The sequence below is a fragment of the Condylura cristata genome, unplaced genomic scaffold (assembly GCF_000260355.1).
Source record: "Condylura cristata isolate star-nosed mole 26May11 unplaced genomic scaffold, ConCri1.0 scaffold00011, whole genome shotgun sequence".
In the NCBI taxonomy this organism is placed as follows: Eukaryota; Metazoa; Chordata; class Mammalia; order Eulipotyphla; family Talpidae; genus Condylura; species Condylura cristata.
Window position 1 is genome coordinate 38,034,201 of NW_004567112.1, and position 17,451 is coordinate 38,051,651.

General features: G+C 53.0%; 1 protein-coding gene across 1 annotated transcript in view; it reads right to left on the reverse strand.

Annotated features, from left to right (window-relative positions):
* Window positions 1-2,951: 2,951 nt before the first annotated feature.
* SLC29A3 (solute carrier family 29 (equilibrative nucleoside transporter), member 3) overlaps window positions 2,952-17,451 on the reverse strand; it is a 34,139-nt gene continuing 19,639 nt past the window's right edge. Inside the window, exons 4-6 of the mRNA XM_004681070.2 lie at window positions 12,459-12,685; window positions 8,645-8,807; window positions 2,952-4,322 (exon numbers count right to left, since the gene is read on the reverse strand). Of these exons, the coding sequence (XP_004681127.1) occupies window positions 3,668-4,322; window positions 8,645-8,807; window positions 12,459-12,685 (1,045 nt within the window). The 3' untranslated portion in view covers window positions 2,952-3,667. The remainder of the gene's footprint in view (window positions 4,323-8,644; window positions 8,808-12,458; window positions 12,686-17,451) is intronic.

The window sequence follows — 17,451 nt, forward strand, 5'->3', positions numbered from 1 at the left end:
GGAATCGAACTCATGTGGAAGTGGCCTTAGCTTCTCAGTGCTGTGCTTTAACCCGCTGCGCCACCAGGGAGGGCCTTGATGGCCCCCTTTAACGAGGAAATGGGCTCCGGGAGGCTGCGTGCCTCAAATCGCCAGTGCCCAGGAGGCTGGCAGCAAGGCCTCCCCACCTTTACACTGCAGCTTCCCACAGCCTACAGTCCAAGACAGGTCTGGCAGCAGCAGCCACACAGGGGTGACTGGGGATAGGAGCAGGTGTGGGAGAGGATGGTACGTGGGACCAGAAGGGCAGGGGCTGGAGACTGGACAGGGCAGGAACTAGAAGCAGCCTAAGATCTAGTCCCTGACAAGGGGTGGGCCGTGGACCCAGGGCCAGGATGCACAGGGCCCGGTCTAGCTGCCCTGGTCTGATCGCCTCGAGTCAAGGCCAGTGCCAGGGTTCTGGGCAATATGCCCTCCCTGCACTATACCCAACCAGGCCATGGAATGAGGAATAGGGTCAACAGGTGTCAGGAGCCTAGAAGAAAGTCAAATTTCAGCCAAGAGAGCCAGAGGGCCAGGGTGGGCAAGGGCCTCTGCGTTAGGAAGACCTCGATTTGATCCTTGTCTGGACGGCTAAATAACTGAGCGACCTTGGGTAAGTTACCGGATCTCTGAGCCTCACTGTGTTCACCTACAGATGGGGCAACAGTGCAGTAAAGTACCTGGCACAGGGCAAGCAGTGGGCCAGGAGTCTAGGCAGTTGGTGCAGAGGCTGCCCTGGGGCCTGGGTCTGTGGTCACATGACCATTTCCAGCCTCCACTTTCCAAAGAGGCTGAAATTCTTTCTGGGATTCTGCCAGGGCCAAAGCGAGGCTGGGAACTGCGTTGACCTCCATCAGTGGGTGGAGGGCAGCGCTGACTCGGGCAAAACGGGTACTGACAATGCACTTAGGAACTGACAATGGAGAAAGATACAGGCATTTTCACTGAGAAGCCCCATGGGTTGAGATAAGCAGGGGCTGTGCATTGAACCTCCTCTGTTATAATCGCTCAGCCGATTTTGGCCCTCTCTCTTCTACTACCAGTTATCTTTAAAAGCACTACATGGTCTCAGAAGCACGGGCCCTGAAGTGACCTCCTCCCACATCACATCCAGGCTGACTAGGAAGCCCCAGATCTTTTCTGGGGAGCACTGGGTTGAAGACAGCAGAATGGCGGTCTCTGCTGATAATACCCAGCCCGGGCTCAGTCCTCTCATATTCACATGTGCTAGGAATGGGCGTTTTCTGGCAAGTACCTGTCACCTACTGGTTGAAGAGTCAACTAACTTGGCGCTCAGAATATAGCTTTGCCGAATACAGGAGGGAGATGAAAATGTGTATGATCTGGAAAGATACAAGGTTGTGTACTAAAAAGTGCCCCTTTGCATTAAATCACAGCACTACCACTGTGGGCAACTTCTCTGCACAAATCCCCTTCCCTTTAGCACGCTTGTTAACTCCCCAAAACACACGGGCTAGTTCCACAGCCCTACTAGAGTCACAGGGGCCCGGACAGCTAGAGCAGACTGAGTTGCTGTACAGTGGCCCGGGACAAGGATGCCTGAGCTGTACCGTCCACACCTCTGCTTGGAGAGGATTTTTTTTCCTTTCTCCCTTCCTGGGAGATGTGGTCATTTGTGAAATTGAGCAACAAAGAATAGTGAATAGAATCGTCCATAATCCCCGTGCGACTATGCAGTCAGCCCCTCCTAACTAAGGCTGGCACTGGGAGGTCTCCTCAGCTCCCTGAGCAGTGGCTGTCCTGGCCTTTCTAGCCCCACAGGCTAATTTCCAATGCACTCACAAGGACACCTCTTCTGAAAGCGCTCCCTCCTCAACCAAACGAGCGTGGGAGGCACTTATGAAGCCTCCATTAGCTCTGGGGTGGTCTCCATCCCTGCGCTCAGAGGCTGCCATTTTTCTGTAAAACAGACATGCTTCTCATTTGTAAAACACCTGAGGCTGTGATGAGTCACCGATGAGACCAGTGCCCTGAATGTCAGATGGCGTTAAAGTTGGTGAGAAAACCAAGGGGGAGATTTCAGGTCCCTGCAAGGGGCAGGGCAGGGAAGTATCTTTCTCTCTCTCACTCACTCTCTCTATCCATCCATCCAACCATCCATCCATCCCTTTCTCTCTCTCTCTGTATTAAGTTTCAGGATACCTTTCAAAGGTGTCCCTTCAATCTCTGGCCAAAGCGGGAGTGTGTACTGTGACAGCAGGGGACATAAGCTACTGCCACCGGCTGGATTACTGGCTTAATCAGCTGCCTGCAGGACCTGTGGGGCCCGTGTGCATCAGAGGAATGGTTTGATTTATGGCTCTCGGGTTGCCACTTCTGGGGGGCAAGTTCTGTTCTTCCTGCACGACTCTAGAGAAGAACACCTAGTCTGGTCTAGTTGCTCTTTTTCTCTGAGCCCTAAGCCACCTTGCTCCCCCAAGAAAAAGCTTGCAGAAGCCATGAAGCAACCTGAAAATGTATACATTACTAATCACGTCAAGTGGGGGCCACAGAGCTGAGGCTCACCTTCTGAAACATCAGCTTCAAAATACACCACTGCCCAAAACAACCCAGCACGGGCTGACACCGACTTGTAGGCATTGCTTCAGAGCCTGCCAGTTCATCACAAACACCCTGGACGTGAGGGCTGGCAGCCCTGCTCCACAGCTCCACCTTCTTGTCTTCTCCACCCTCCCCACCTGCTCTTGACTGTGAGAGGGAGGAAGAAGGGAACAAACCTCCTGTGCTTATGCAGGCTGGATGTGCCCCTGGTCCCTTCAGGCCTGCGGAAGAATGATCACAATATTACTATTTCTGCAAAAGAATGCATGCCCCCCCAGGGTTCCAACACCCACTTTTCAATTATCCTCAAATTACCCAATTTGATGAAACCATTTCCAGCCAAGACCCTAATACATATACCAGCAAGGCTTTCATGTTTATTATGCCCAGGAACCAATGGCCGCGGCATGTTGTAAACGTGGACATTAAAAGCCCCACCTGATCCAGGCTGCAGACCACCTAAGGATCCTTGTTGGGCACAGCCCTGGCAGCCTCCCTAGTAACAGTCACAGACCCTCTTGGGCCAGGTTTAAGGAATGAAGGGTTTCCGGAAAGCTTGTCCTCGAGGTTCTAATCTGGGGGGCCAGGTGCTCACCCACAGAAAGCAGAGGTTGGCGCAGGCTGCAGTCTTGGGCCAGGGCAGTTTCCATTCCAGGGGACCTTCTAAGGATGGGCGCGCTGAGAACCCTCACATCCTGCTATCAGCGGAAGGAGCAAGGCTGGGAGAAGGCACAGGCCTGAGCTGGGTTTTGGCACTTGCTTGTAACAACTCAGAGCAACACTGTAAACTTTCCAAAGAGGCTGTACAGAAGCAGTGTTAACCAGTTAGTCAGGGGCCTCCATCCCCCCCACCCCCACTCCTTCTCACTGGGTCACTGTTGTAACTGTCTTATTCCAGTGTGTTATGGTCTGCACACATTTCTGGTTCTGTTACAGTGTCTGCAACGTCTGAGCCTGGCATGGAGACAGAGGTATGGTCACCAGCCCCTGGGGAGAGGCCAGGCCTGAGGGTGCTCTCCACACCCAGCCTTGCTGCTGAGGCTCCCACACCCCCTGCAGACAGTTGTCCTTGTCAGCTTCCCTCCTAGATGAGGTGCACCAGCAGGGCAGAGCCGGCTGAGCCCAGCACCAAGCCCAAGTACATGTAAAAGGACATCACCACGCCCGTGGCCTCGGCCAGCTCCCGGGACACAATCTTAGGGCCATAGATGAGAGCGAGGGTGCTGAGGTAGCCGTGGCTGAGCCCCAGGAGGGAGGTGAAGAGCGCTGGGTAGACGTCGGACCGGAAGACAACTGCCTGTATGTGGACGCGGGGCTGGTAGTTGCAGAACATGAAGAGGGGGACCAGGCAGGTTCGGAGGAGCACCGTCCCAGGAAGCACCTTACTTTTGGGCCCTGGCACCTGGATCCAGGCTGTGACCTGCCTGCCGCACAGGTCAGCAAAGTTGTACAAGAGGAAGGTGGTGAGGGGCACGAAGAACTTGGTGGTCCACAGCGAGCCTGAGTCCTTGTTGAGGGACTCGATGTTGGTGGAGAGGGCAGGGAAGATGAGGCTGGTGATGAAGAAGAGGTAGATGATGCAGAAGCCCAGGCCGACCGTCTTCTTCAGGATGAGGCGGAGGGGGGGTGTTGGGGAGTTACTGGATCTGGAAGCCAACAACGGGGTGTCGGGAGAGTCTTGGGGCAGCTGCTCTTGATTGGAAAACACATGGGCTGGCTTTATAGGTCTCATGTAGTACCTTTGGGGGAGAGAGGGCAGCTGGTTAGAGGGTCTGGGAAACAGTCACTTGGCATCTCCAGGGTTAAGGTGTGGGGAGGCGAACCTTCAGATCTAGCAGGTAGACTAAGCCCCATCTGGCCCGCAGCCCTGGACGCCCTTAGATGACATATGTGTGGGCAGGAGGCCAGAGGGAAGCCTGGACAGCCCTTGGCCTGCCTGTCTTGGCACTGCCCGAAGGCTGGATGCCAGTGTGTTGTTCTGTGCTGGCGGCTGTGCCACCACAGGGAAGAGGAAACTGCACTGACCCACACAGCGAGCTTGGGCTCCGGCCCCTCTCTCTTGTCTTTGTTTTGCTTTGGAGAGGAGGTGGAGTTAAAATAGATTCTCAAATATAAAGTTTTTAAATGATAAAGGTGAAAAGTGCTTGACAGCATAAACCTAAGCTAATACAGAAGAGAAATGCTATAGTAGAATGAGAACACTTACCTCTTACCTTTAGTTACTTAGGGGCACTGAACTCAAAAATCTGGTGGATATTGTTCCATACATGTGCAAATACCATGCACACATGCACACATATGCAGAGTTATGTCTCTGAGGCAAAAATAAAAATCAACTATACCTATTGTAAATGTTCCTCAACAGTATAATTCCTAAATATATAAATAACTGCCTAAATGTACACATAATATACATTACTACATGTGCACAATTGCCCAAGAATAATATCTTGTGGCCTTCTCATACAAGGACACAGGACTCTTTCTCGCTTGTTACTTGCTGCATAGTATTTCACTCTGTGCCCCTATCTATGGACATTTACCTTAGCTTCAATTTCTGTCTACTTAAAGTAATATTGCAATGAGTATCACTATGTATAAATCTTTGCACACTATTATCAGAATATCAGTTGGACAGATTTCTAGAAAAGAAAGTACTGAATCAAAAAGTTTATATCTTAAACATTTTGAAAGATACTGATAAACTACTCTCCAAATAAGTAGAAGCGATTTATCTCTGCCCTGTGCTATCTACCCACTCTAACTAAGGCAACCTGTCTTTTTTAATCTCTATGAGAACACCTGTTTCTTAAAAACAAAAACAAAAACAACTGACCATAATTTATAGTCTCTGCATTAGTTCTTGGCTTATCATCTCTTTACTTCAACAGCAGCAGCTCCCTGGAGCAAGGACCATGTTTGGTTGCTTCTAGCTAAACCTCCTGGCACAGAAGAGTCCTTCAAAGTGCAATTGTTGGAGGTACAGCTAGCCCACGAAAGGGTCTTCACCTCCCTACCCTCAACACTGATTATTATCAACCTCTGTCATTCTTGCTGCTCTAACCAGTACAAAGGTTCAGATCATTTCGCCTGGTAGTGTAACCTTGCCTGAGTCACCTAGTGTCCCTGGATCTCAGGTGTCTGTACACCAAGAGACAGAGGCTGACTATACTAACAGACCTGAAATATAAAGCTTGGTATGGGGGTGGGCGAATAATGGGGTTCTGGTTCAGCCCCACTTCTGCCTCTTGTATCACCTGGGCCAGGTAATCCCATTCTGGGCCTCAGTTTCCTCCTCTATAAAATGCAAGGGGCTCCACAGCTGTGAGCTTTGAGAGCCCTGCCAGCCATGCCAACCTAGATGTCTGCAGATAGCAAGAAGTCTATGGAAGGATTCCTCCCAGAATTACTCTTCAAAATAACACTGAGCAGAGCACTTTGATCTTGAGCCTGTCTTGTTTCACAATCACTAAAGAAAGGAATATTCTTACTTCCTCCTCTGCTTAGCACCAGATCCTTGGCTGAAGTCTGCTCTGAGAAAACTCCCCGCCAATTTCCTGTGGTCACAGCTCTTCCTCATAACTCCTTCCAAATCCAACTGTCTCCGCTCACCCTTGGCTCGCAGTCCCTATCACAGTCAGCAGCATCCAACACTGTACGAGTCCAGGTCAGCCCTCCTGGGTACAGCACTTGTGGGCTCCCTTGGATAAGGTTCAGCCCGAGCTGCCTCAGGAGCACAGCTCCTCAGGAGTTTCTATAAACCCAGAAGTCTTGACCAAGCTTAAATCTGCAAAGAAAGAGAGACACAGCCCTGGGTGCTATCTCCATGCTTGGCTGGAAAGGCTTCTGGCCAGCCCAACTGAGGCTGGAAACCAAGGTGACCAGCTGTGCTGGTCACCCAAGACTGTGCTGGCTTTAGCACCAACAGCCCCATTCCTTTTTTTTTTTTTTTAAGATTTATTTATTTATGCATACAGAACTGGGGTACAGGCCAGAGGTATGGGGGATGTGAGAGGATTCACCAGAGACTGGGGAACAGAACAGGTGGGCTGACTGAAATACACTGGTGAGAGGAGCTGCAGGTGGGTCAGGAAGGAGAGGTCTGCCACGCCATGTGGGTCAGCTCCCTGGCTGGGGGTAGAACTCATGCTGCTGTGGCTGTGGACAGCTTCCCAGTGCCGTGCTTTAAGCTGTTACACCACAGGACGGGCCGACAGCCCCATTCTTGGAAGCCTTACAGTCCCAGGAAACAGGGAAGTGGGCCACTCTTTGGGAAACAGCAGATGAAACTCTGCAACAGAACCGGGGAGACAGCAGGAGTGGTGGGAAGCTTCTGCCTTTCAATTTATTTAGTGACTCAGAAATAATTTAATAAGCAGTGACAGAGTGTCAGTGTATGGGGTATTGGGGAGAGCCCAGGAATCATAGAAACATCATCATGGAGCCCAGGTGGGCAATTTTTGGTAAGGGCCCTGAAGGGGTAGGATGGGGGGTGGGCAGGCTCACGGGTCTGCAGCTGCCTGGGAAAGGGGAGACATCAGGTCAAAATCAGTCCCCTTTTATCTTCGTGGAGCCATTGAGGCCAGCTGAGGCTACAATAGTCATTGAACTGGGGGAAGCACCTGCCAGGTGGGACAGATGTCCACTGAAGGCAGAGGCTCTGAACACCATGAGGCGACTCTCCTTACAGAGATGGGGGTGAAGGCGTGAGTGTTGAGGAAACACAGGCTGCGCTACAAAATGGCAAGATGGCAGCCCTGAAGACAGCGCTGTGGCCTGTGACCAGCCAAGTGAGCACCTGGGCATGTGTCCTCTGAAGCCTTGGTTGCTTCACTTGCAAAATCAAAAAATACAGTCGTGACTGCACAAAGTATCACAAAAAATGCAAAGCATGCATATGTATTACTGCTTAGTTCAGTGCCACTACCCAAAATAGTTCCTGTGGCAAAGCACAAGGCAGCACCTGACCCCAGCTCTGCTGGCTCACACCCTGTGGGGCCCTTCTCTGCCTCTGATGCTTCCCTGGGGAAGTGGGGAAAATAATGCCTGCCTTTCTTATGTTAAACAAGATAGTGCCCTCCCTGGTGGCTCCACGGGTTAAAGCAGCACCAGTCACAGCAGCAGCTTTGGAGAGTTCAATTCCTGGCCCTGCAGCTGACCCACACGGCGCGGCAGACCCCTCCTGACCAGCCCGCTGCTCCCCTCAGCAGTGAACTTCAGTCCGTCTGCCAGTTCTGCTCCCCGCTCTGTCTCTGGTGAATCCTCTCACCACCCCTGTGCCTCTGGCTTCTACCCCAGTTCTGTATGCATAAATAAATAAATCTTTAAAGAAAAAAGAAATAAGATAGTAGGTACAAAAATAACTTCAGAAGAGTAAAATAAATCATAAGCCAAAATGAAAGCTGTTATAAAAGAATGGGCAGGAAGCAAGACAGAAAAAGGAGAAAAGAAAGAGAGAAAGCAAGGAAAGAGGCCCTCAGGTGGGGAGGGGTCTCAAGACACGGACTGAAATGCGGGTTTGGAGTTGGGTTCAAATCTTGATTCTGCCGCCAGTGGCCGTGAGGCTCGCGGATGCCACTCAGCCTCGCTGTGCCCAGGTCTTGCGCGTGACTGGGGATACACGCCATGACTCGCAGGGCAGCACTCTCCACAGGCGGCGGGGGAGTAGGGGTGACCCATGCGCCAGGCTCCGCGCAAAGCAGGAGCAGCAGAGGGCTCAGCAGAGCGTGCTTCTGCTCAGCATCCTCACTCCTCAGGTCCCACTCCTTACGTCTGCTCTCCCCACAGGGAAAGCTGCAGGCTCCAGCTGCTGGGGTGCTGCACAGAGCCCACGAGCCGGGCCAGTTTACTGAGCAACTACTAGGGGCAGGACAGACTGAGACACCAGGATACAGTGCAGAGCAAAAATCCACAGTGTCTGCCCTGAGGGTGCTCAGACCCAAGGGGGAGGACAGTAGAGGAGGAGACAGATCTGCATCTAAGCAAATGCAGAAGAATGCGACAGCTTACACGAAGACGCAGAGGAGCATGAAGAGTGCGCTGAGCGCGAGTGGGGCCTCACCTGGCGTACTCCAGCCGGGGCAGCAGCAGGTAGAGCCCAATGCAGAGCCCCAGGAAGACATCTGCTGTGAGGAAGAAGGCCAGGGCGCTGTTCGTCACATCACTGGACGCCGCCAGGTCCACCAGTGCGGCCACTGCACTGATGGTCCCTCCCATGGCTCCTCCTGACGAGAAGAGATGACGCCACAGACACAGTCAGGGGCCCCCCTTCTCTGTGCCTCAAGAGCCCCCGCCCCCACACTGAGGTTAACAGAAGCAAAAGAACAATTCTCCCTGCTGAGAAAAATGCGGCCTTTCTGGCCATAGCTGGGAGCCTGGCAGACACGGGGTTCTGCAGCAGCCAGCTTCTGCCTCAGGGTCAGGTGTGAGTAAGGGCGCAGGCAGCCTCGAGGAGGCCCCACCAACCTGCTTACTGTGTGCACCCCTGACTCCTGACCATCCATCTCTAGTGCCCTTGTGGTGGGGTCTGCAGTGCTAGATTCAAGGTCGGCACAGCTCAGAGAGCGCCAACAACCAAACTGGGAGAGACTCAGGCAGTGTCCCAGCCCGGGCGCCCACGACCTCACAGGGGCCATCTGACTGGGTGCCCCAATGGTGACACAGCTACCACAGCCCACAGATGGCCTTCGCATCTGCAGCACCTACTCGTGGGCAAATGTGCACACTCGCTCTCACACAAACTCCAGCAGAGGGCTGCACACTCAGGCACGCCCTGCACCCTACCACATATACACATGCTCACACATGCTCAGTCACGTGCAGGCGCTCAAGAGTGGCTCACTCACTCACGCACAATCACGTTCACTCGCTCTCAGTCACACATACACACTCGTATACTGACACGTACACTCAGTCACACACACGCTCAAACACTCACACGTACACTAGCATATATTCTCTCTCCTCTCTCTCTCTCTCTCTCTCTCACACACACACACACACACACACACAACTGCCTGACCACATGGAATGTTCTCTCTTGCCCAGGGCTTTCACATGGGACCCTGTGACCATATGCCACTCACTTCACGGGCACCACAACCTAGGAAGCTGTGGGTTTGGGGCCAGGCAGGACCACCTAAGCATGACCCTGCCACTTGCTCACTGAGACACTGAGGCTGATGTGACTTTCTGGAACCATGGTCTGCTCATCTGTGAAATGGGGGTGATGACCCTGCTTAGTATACTACTCTGCGACTGACTGGATGAAGCTGGGAAAGGGCCCTGCACATGGGCCCTTTCAACACAGGCAGTCTCCCTCTGTCACACAGTTACTTCTAGCAGGGATCTGCCTTTTCTGTTGACCTCTCTCAATGGTGCACGGTCACCTGGAGCTGGCCAAGAGTCAGGCTGCCGTGTTATATGCATAAGCAGGTCCTGTCCCAACAAGAGGTGGTGATGAGGTAGAGTTGGGACAGTGAACGCAGACAGTGGGGAGCATGTGGCAGGGCCCTCTTTACCATTACCAACACAGTAGTGCCCGTGAGTATGTGGGGCTGCCTGGCTGAAGGAATGGATCTGCTCACCCCAGAGGACTAGGTGTGGGTCCTCAAAAAGACAAGGCTGACTGCAAACAGCAGCCTGGTCAGCTAGCCACACACTGCTTTGTCACCGACAGCTAGCTCTGCCAGCATGCTACTTTTCTGCCTGCTGCTGCAGACCTGAAGTGGGAGATGGGCACTACCATGATGCCCATCACCACTGTCCACCCACATTCTCAATACTATCTCTGTGCCTCTGCAGGGAACAGCCCATGGTTCTGATGGACAGTCCTCCCTGGCCTTCTCTATTAGCCTGGGTGGGGCCCGAAGTGGGGATCTGAGACAAGGAAGGAAAGAATTAGCACTGAGATTAAGAGCACAGAACCAAGAACCAGAACTTCTGGGTCCAATCCAGGCGCTATCACTTCTAGCTGTGTGATTTTTGGCAAGTCACTTGAGCTCTCTGTGCCTGTTTCCTTATCTGTAAAATGAAGATGTTAGTAACACCCAGCTCTCGGGATTGTTATGAAGATTAAAAGGATTATTACAAGTGAAGTACTCAGAACAGCGCCTGGCACAGAGAAGTGCCATATAAATCCTCTCTGATTCCTATTAAGGTCTGGCTATTTCTGTCCTTCCCACATCAAAGCAGCAACAACAGGGCAAACCCTTTCCTAAGAAGGTGCCAACTTCTGAGGAGCTGTAATCCCCACCTGGGTGTTTTGTAAGAAGTGGGGTTAAACTCGCTAAGAAGATCCCGGCTGCCCTGAGGAAGAGATCTTAACATCACTGCCTATTGATTTTCCTCTCTCTCTCACCAACTTGTAGAGAATTTACAATATTATCATCAACAACAAACCAGGCCTCGGGGAGCTCATCCTTCATGACTTCCCTACTTTTATCTCATCAGTTATGGAAATTCATGTAAATGAGGGATTTAAAAAAACACTAGTACAAAACAAATGAATTGTTCCTCAGATGCCAACACACACAGAATTCACAGATGGGCTCCTCTGGGCCCAAACCTAACAGGGGTTGCTGAGGGGGCACTGGGGCCTCTGGTTTTCCAGCGTGATGGGCACCCACTGGGGGCCACACACAGTGATGACCACGGCTTGGGGCTCAGGGTAGTTAGGACTTTACCCTAAGTACTAGATTTCTCCTCTATTTCAGAAATGGACAATTTCCAGGGTAGTTCCTTTTTCTAGAAGACCCTAAGGTGGCCAGATGAACCGAAGGGCCACTTGCCAATGGAAATGGCATTGGGTCTCAGGTTCCTGGAGAGGTGGCCGGCAAGGCTGCTGCTGCCTTGAAAAGAAGCTGCCCCAACAGGGTGGAGCAGGTGCAGGGGTCATGGCTTCTCTCTGCGAGCGGTGAAGGGAAGGACGACTCTGATGCTAGGGTCATTTGGCCTCAGCACTCCATTCTTGAACTACTGCCAGGGAATACAGGCAATCTGAATTTTTTTTTTTTTTTAATTTTAGGTCCAAGGGTTCCCAGGATAGAGACAGAAGCCTAATTTATATAAAAAATGGCAAACAGATTGGAGTTCATCTCTGAATTCTGGTCCATGACAATAAGCGCTCCAGGCTGTGTTACGAAGGATTCAGAGGCTCAAGAGGAAAGACACAGATCTATCAATGGTGTCTGGCGCTTTGTGGGAGTGGGGCGCAGACAGATACTGGTCAAGATATTTGCTATCCCCAGCGCGTACTACCTGGCATTATTAATTAATAGGCACAGAGCAGATGCTTTGCGAAACTCCCTCAAGTGGGCAAACGCTCCGAGCACTTCTTCATGCGACAGGGCTGTGTGGAGAAGCCAACAGGGCAGCTGGGCCTCCAGCCTTGCTTTAAGGGATGGTGGTCTGCTGGGAAGGCACAGAGTCCTGCTGACCCAGCTCCGCTTGACCTTGCTGGGACATCTGAGTGAGAGAACAAAACTGCTGAAGTTCAGGTAACAGGTGGAGGACTGGCATCAAAATTTCAACCTACAGGACGGGTCTAAGTCACCTGTCAGTACTCCATGGAAGGTCAAGGCTCAAGGTAGTGGGCTGATTTCTAGGCTATCAGCTCTAGGAGGCTGGGGTCTTACTCATCTTTGAGATCCCAGCACCTATGCAGCCTAATTGCAGATCTGTGATACAAAGAATTGACTGTTATTATCCCACACCACTGAGTTTGGGGTGCATTGTTAGGGTTGTAATAGAAAACGGAGACATACTTAGCACTCATTTCCTTTCCCAGTAGAACCATCACCTGTTCATCTCTGGCTCCTCTGTACCACACGCCAGTGGGCCAACCCACCGGCCACCCGTTTTATCCCAGCTCTCACCTGATATCAGAGCCTGGGAATTCCTCATAGGGAAGGAACCCGTCATTCCGAAGACACTGCTGTTGAAGACGGTGGCGGTACCACTGATGATCACCATGCAGACGATGGTGACGACAAAGAAGCCTCGGGTCCAGGAGGAGGTATCCATTTTCACCAGCACGGTCATCACCACGAAGATGGTCAGCATGACGGTCAGCGAGACCAATACACGGACATGAACGGGAACCCTAGGGCAAGGACGTCAAAGCAAACTCAGGCCTCTCTGTGGCGGCTCGGGGATCTAGGGTTGGGGAACAGTCTTGAGGGAAGAGGTGTGCTCAGTGGTCGGGACGGTCCACTCTGCATCAGGAGGCCTGGCTCTGAGCCCTGCCTTCCTGGCTCACGAGCTGTGAGGCCTTGTGTAAGTGACTCAGGTGCTCTGGTCTCAGCTTCTCCATCTGTACAACAGATGCTTTACTTTGAGGGCTGAGGTGAGGGTCACGGGGGTGTGCAGAGTGCAGAGAGCAGGGCCAGCGCAGGGCAAATGCTCAGCAGATGCCACTTTTCACTTTGCAGTGAGGTTCAGACAGGACTTGGGCACTTGCAGGCAAGCCCCCGGCTCCTCCTGCCATGGGGCTCGGCTCCTGCTGACTTTGTCTAGTGTTTAAAGAGAGGAACCATCCACTGGGCTTCCTTCCCCTAAAACTTAGCAGGGGGGTGAGGAAGAAGGAACTACAAAATCCTCATCGTCACAGTTAACACTCAGGTAGTACTTGATTTTTGCCAGGTACTCTTCCAGGTTTTTTCATATGCCCGCTCCTTGATCTCACACTCTCGCCTAACCCACACAGGCAGATAGGGAAACTGGGGACAGAGAGGCTAAGGGCTTGTTCAAGGTCACGGGTCTAGGGCCCCAGGAGGCCTGGCTCTGGTTTGCACACTCAGAATGACAGTCTCTTACCTCCCTGAGAATGAAGGAAACACAGGTAGCCAGGCACAGATGGCCAGGGCAGGCCTCTCCTGTGAGGGTGGCGTTGGGCAGAGGCTGAGGCCAGGGAGTGTGGCCCAGGGCCAGCTCACACCTGCTTGTAAACCCACGCTCCTCCCAGCCCCTCCCCATGAGCCCCAGCCACCACCTTGGTGGGGCAGAGAGGAGGCTCTGAGAAACTGCACATTTTTATTCTAGGGAGAGAGCACATCATCCAGAGGGGCTGTTTAAATCATCAGATTAGACTAAGCTCTCAACCAGATTGGATATTTAGTTAATGTTTCTGCTAATCAGTAAAAGGGGACTGGGAGAAAAGTCAGATTAGGTATAGCAATTTGGGGGAGAGGGGTGAACAAAAAAGGGACAGCCTTGAAAGGCAGAAAAATACATATGTACATAAATATGTGTGAAATGATGAGCATGAAAAGCAAGACAGGATTTTTTCCAAGGCTTCTTGTGGCCCCAGGCTAATCTCAATCTCCTTCCCATCCCCCAGGGAGGGAGAGCAGGTGCTGCTGCCCCTTACTAAGGACCTTTGTAAAGTCCACAACCTGGACTGGGTGACCAGTGTGCGGGGGCTGTGCTGGACGCTGGCACAGAGCACGGAGCAGATTCAGGTATTTCAATCAAGTGGACGAAGTTCTCCGCGGGAGGGTCGCAGGCCAACTCGGCACACCCCAGGCCACAAACCCACCCCGGGCATCGCGAGGCTTTTGGAGGAGACACCTAAGCGGGCGTGCGAGGTGAGCACTCACCTGTGGAGGGCTTTGTCCACTGCTAAGTGCCAGGGCTGAGCCTCAGAGTGGGGTGTGGCGTGAGGGTGTAGTTTCCTCTCCCCAGACCCCATCTCCTGGGAGAAGGCTCCTCCTCTGTGCAGGGAGTCACCATATTATCCACCTGGTCATAGACCCAGCCTGGAATGATCAGTGTCTGGGACCCCTGGCTGGGGGCTGGGTTCGGGATTAGCTGGTGGTTAGGTGGGGCCCGGGGGCTGCGGGTCAGGAAGCAAGCCTTCTGCTGGAGCTGTGGCAGGGGCTGCGGGTTGCCAGCTCCTGGAGAGGCTGTGTTTGGGGTAAAGTCAGCAGAGGCACGCAGAGCCTAAGACACAAGAGGAAAGCCCTGAGGGTTCTGCAATCACCGAGACTCAGCAGTGCAGGACGCAGAGCTGACGGTAACTTTCCAGGTACAGAATAAGAAAGTCCTTCGCCTCCATCATTCACTACTAAGCATGCCAACAACACAAAGAGCTACAGCAGGATTCTGAGCTGGGGAGCACAAGGTCAGAAAAGCCCACTGTGTACGTGGGGCCCTGCCCAAGGGCGGGTGATGAACACCGCCCAGGGCACGGGATGGGATGGCAGAGGGTGGCTAAACACCCAGCTCCCACCCCCTCGGGCTCCTGTGCCACACTGGCTCTGAGAATTCCCTGGCAGGATCAGTTCAGTCACCCTCTGCCGGAGCCACTCGCAAGGCACCCTCACTAGACGCCTTCCCTTCTCGCTTCCTCACTCTCCTACCCTCACTGCCCCCTCCCCCCCAATCTGCTCACTTGAATCCCATCACAGAGTATGCTTCTGGGGAAGCTCCTGTTGAGAGCATGCAGGAGAAAGCACCTCCACAAGGTCCGCAGGGCCCTCAGCGGCAGGAGCCGAGGCACTCAGGCCCTGGAGCACAGGCCATCTACTGTAATGCGAGTGCCCCATTAACCCCAAAGATAAAGGTCTACCAGCGCACCAGGACTGGATCCGAAGTGGGGAGTTCCCTACTCTGCCACCAAGGGACTGTGTAACCCCAGGCAAAAATTCAACCTTTCTGAGCCTCAGTTTCTTCACCTCAAAGGAGAAGGTCAGATGACTTTGTTTATAATTCTAAATCTTTGGAATTCAAGTAAAGAGAAAGATGCGATAAATGCCCACAAGTTTTCACAGTTTCTTGGGGCAAATGAAGGCAAAAATAAATCCCCCAAACTCGGGAGCTATGAACTCTGCAAGGGGAGGGCCCCGTCTGGTCTAACCCCAGGGCTGGGCTGGACCAGACAGGAGCTGGCTAGCACCTGACACAAGGATAGCGGCAGTGGGGACAGCTTTTGAGCTGGTCCAAAGCCTGCCACTGCTCTCCCTCTCCTGTCCTCAGCATGGCAGGCTCCGCTGTAAGCATCTGCAGCTTTGAGGCTACCGTGTGGATGGGCCTCTGCCCCTAGTCACCGACTCAGGGCACCGTGCAGAAACAGCCCAGCCTAAGTGCTGCCAGCACCCTGGGGCTCTCCAGTGCCTGTTATGGAAGGTAATTAGTTGCTTGAACAGGAAGGTTAGTCTAGGGAGAGCTGGGGGACAGGTGGGCCAGGTGCCCGGGGTGGAAATGAGGGAAGAGTGAGAAGAGGAGAGGAGGTGGTAAATACCAGATGCATTACAATGGCAATGCAGTTTGCAGCTCTGCCCCATCGGGTCCCTCCCCTGTGGGCCTGCCAATTACCTGCTGCTGAGCCCAGTCTCTAAAGGAGCCTCAACCCAGGGCTCCAGGTCCTTGGAGATCTTGCCTGGAGCTATCTTCAATGTTTATACTCATACCACATGCATGAGCACCCCACAGGCCTGTGAAGGGGTGGGGGTGGGGGGTTGGCTTGCTCTATGGCAGGGAAAGTGGCCTAAGCAATGGCGACACTGGTAGAATCTCATGGAAAGTCTAGGTGAGTGTTGCCTGCTGTCAGTGACTCTGGGACAGGGGATGGCAGAGGTGACAGTCCCAGCCCTGGGACCCCAAGGCAGGGTGCACCAAAATGAAGATTCGAGGAGGGGGCTGCCAGCTGTACCTCACTACTTCGCTTGTGAGGGAGCAGGACCCCAGGGGACAGATTTCTTCTTAAGTCTCCAAAATGTAAATCCTCCTCATAAGTATTTATGATGCTCCAGATTTAACATAATAAAACACTTGGCGATTATGGATGAGCCAGTCAGAGAAAGCCATGGTTCTCCAGGAGGGGTAGAAAAGGAGACGTTTCAATTTCGCACATTAAATAAAAAACAGCTTAGCCCCAAACCATCTTTGCAGAACTTAGAAACAGAAAAGGCCTTGGGAGCATTTTCTCACGTTGCCCTCATCTCTCCCTGTGGAGGCAGAAACAAAGGGCAGGTGGGGGTGAGGGAGTGGGGGTGGCTGGACCCTCCTGAAGGATGCTCTGTAATGCTGAGCCCCCAGAACCATCCACTCCTGCTCCCCCAAGGTAGTCTGTCCTCCTTCAAAGCTTCTCTCAGCCTGAAGCCAGGGCAAAGTAGGGAAAAGCTTCGCCCAAGGGAAGCATGAGCCAAAAGGCACTTCCAGGCACAAATGTCACGTTCCTGCCTCCTCCCCTTTAAAGGCCATGTGCTCTTGGGCAGGTCACCTCAGCGAGATTAGTTTCCCATTTGTAAAACTGGGTAATAGGTTTCCTGCCTATAGGTTGTGGCGGTGAAGATTAAAGGAGAGAAGTATCGGAGGAGTAGTGCTCAGAAGTGCTAACCACTCTCAGTAGAGATTATTCTCCCAGGGCTCTGAGGCTGGGCTGCCTCTGCCGCTGCTGACCCCAGACCTGGCTGACTTCCGGCCTGCTGTACCTCCAGCACCACAGAACAGGCAGTGCCAGATAAGAAGCAAGTTTGGTCACCCCTTACTCTCTCTGGGAGCTTGCGCACAGCTCCTGACTTCCACCTGGAAAATGAGCAAAGCCATGACTTCCTTCCTGGTCGCCATGCGCCCTGAGAGGTGTAACAAGGGGGCTCCAGGAGTCACCCTGCAGCAGGGTAGCCCCCAGGCAAAGGGGAGCTTTCATGTGCTTGGCCCTTGCTCTGGTCTAGATAGTGACTCCAATTCTAGAAGGCTGAGTGCTCTCCTGTGCCAGCCGGGGCCACACCAGTGGGACACCGTCCACCCCAGGGCCAGCCAGCAGGGAGAGAGGCCTGGGGAGCAGAGGGAGCCCACCGCCAGGACTCTGCACCCAGCTTCCTCCCTCTTCTGGAGTCACCTTCCTCTCCTCCTCCTTTAAGCTTGGAG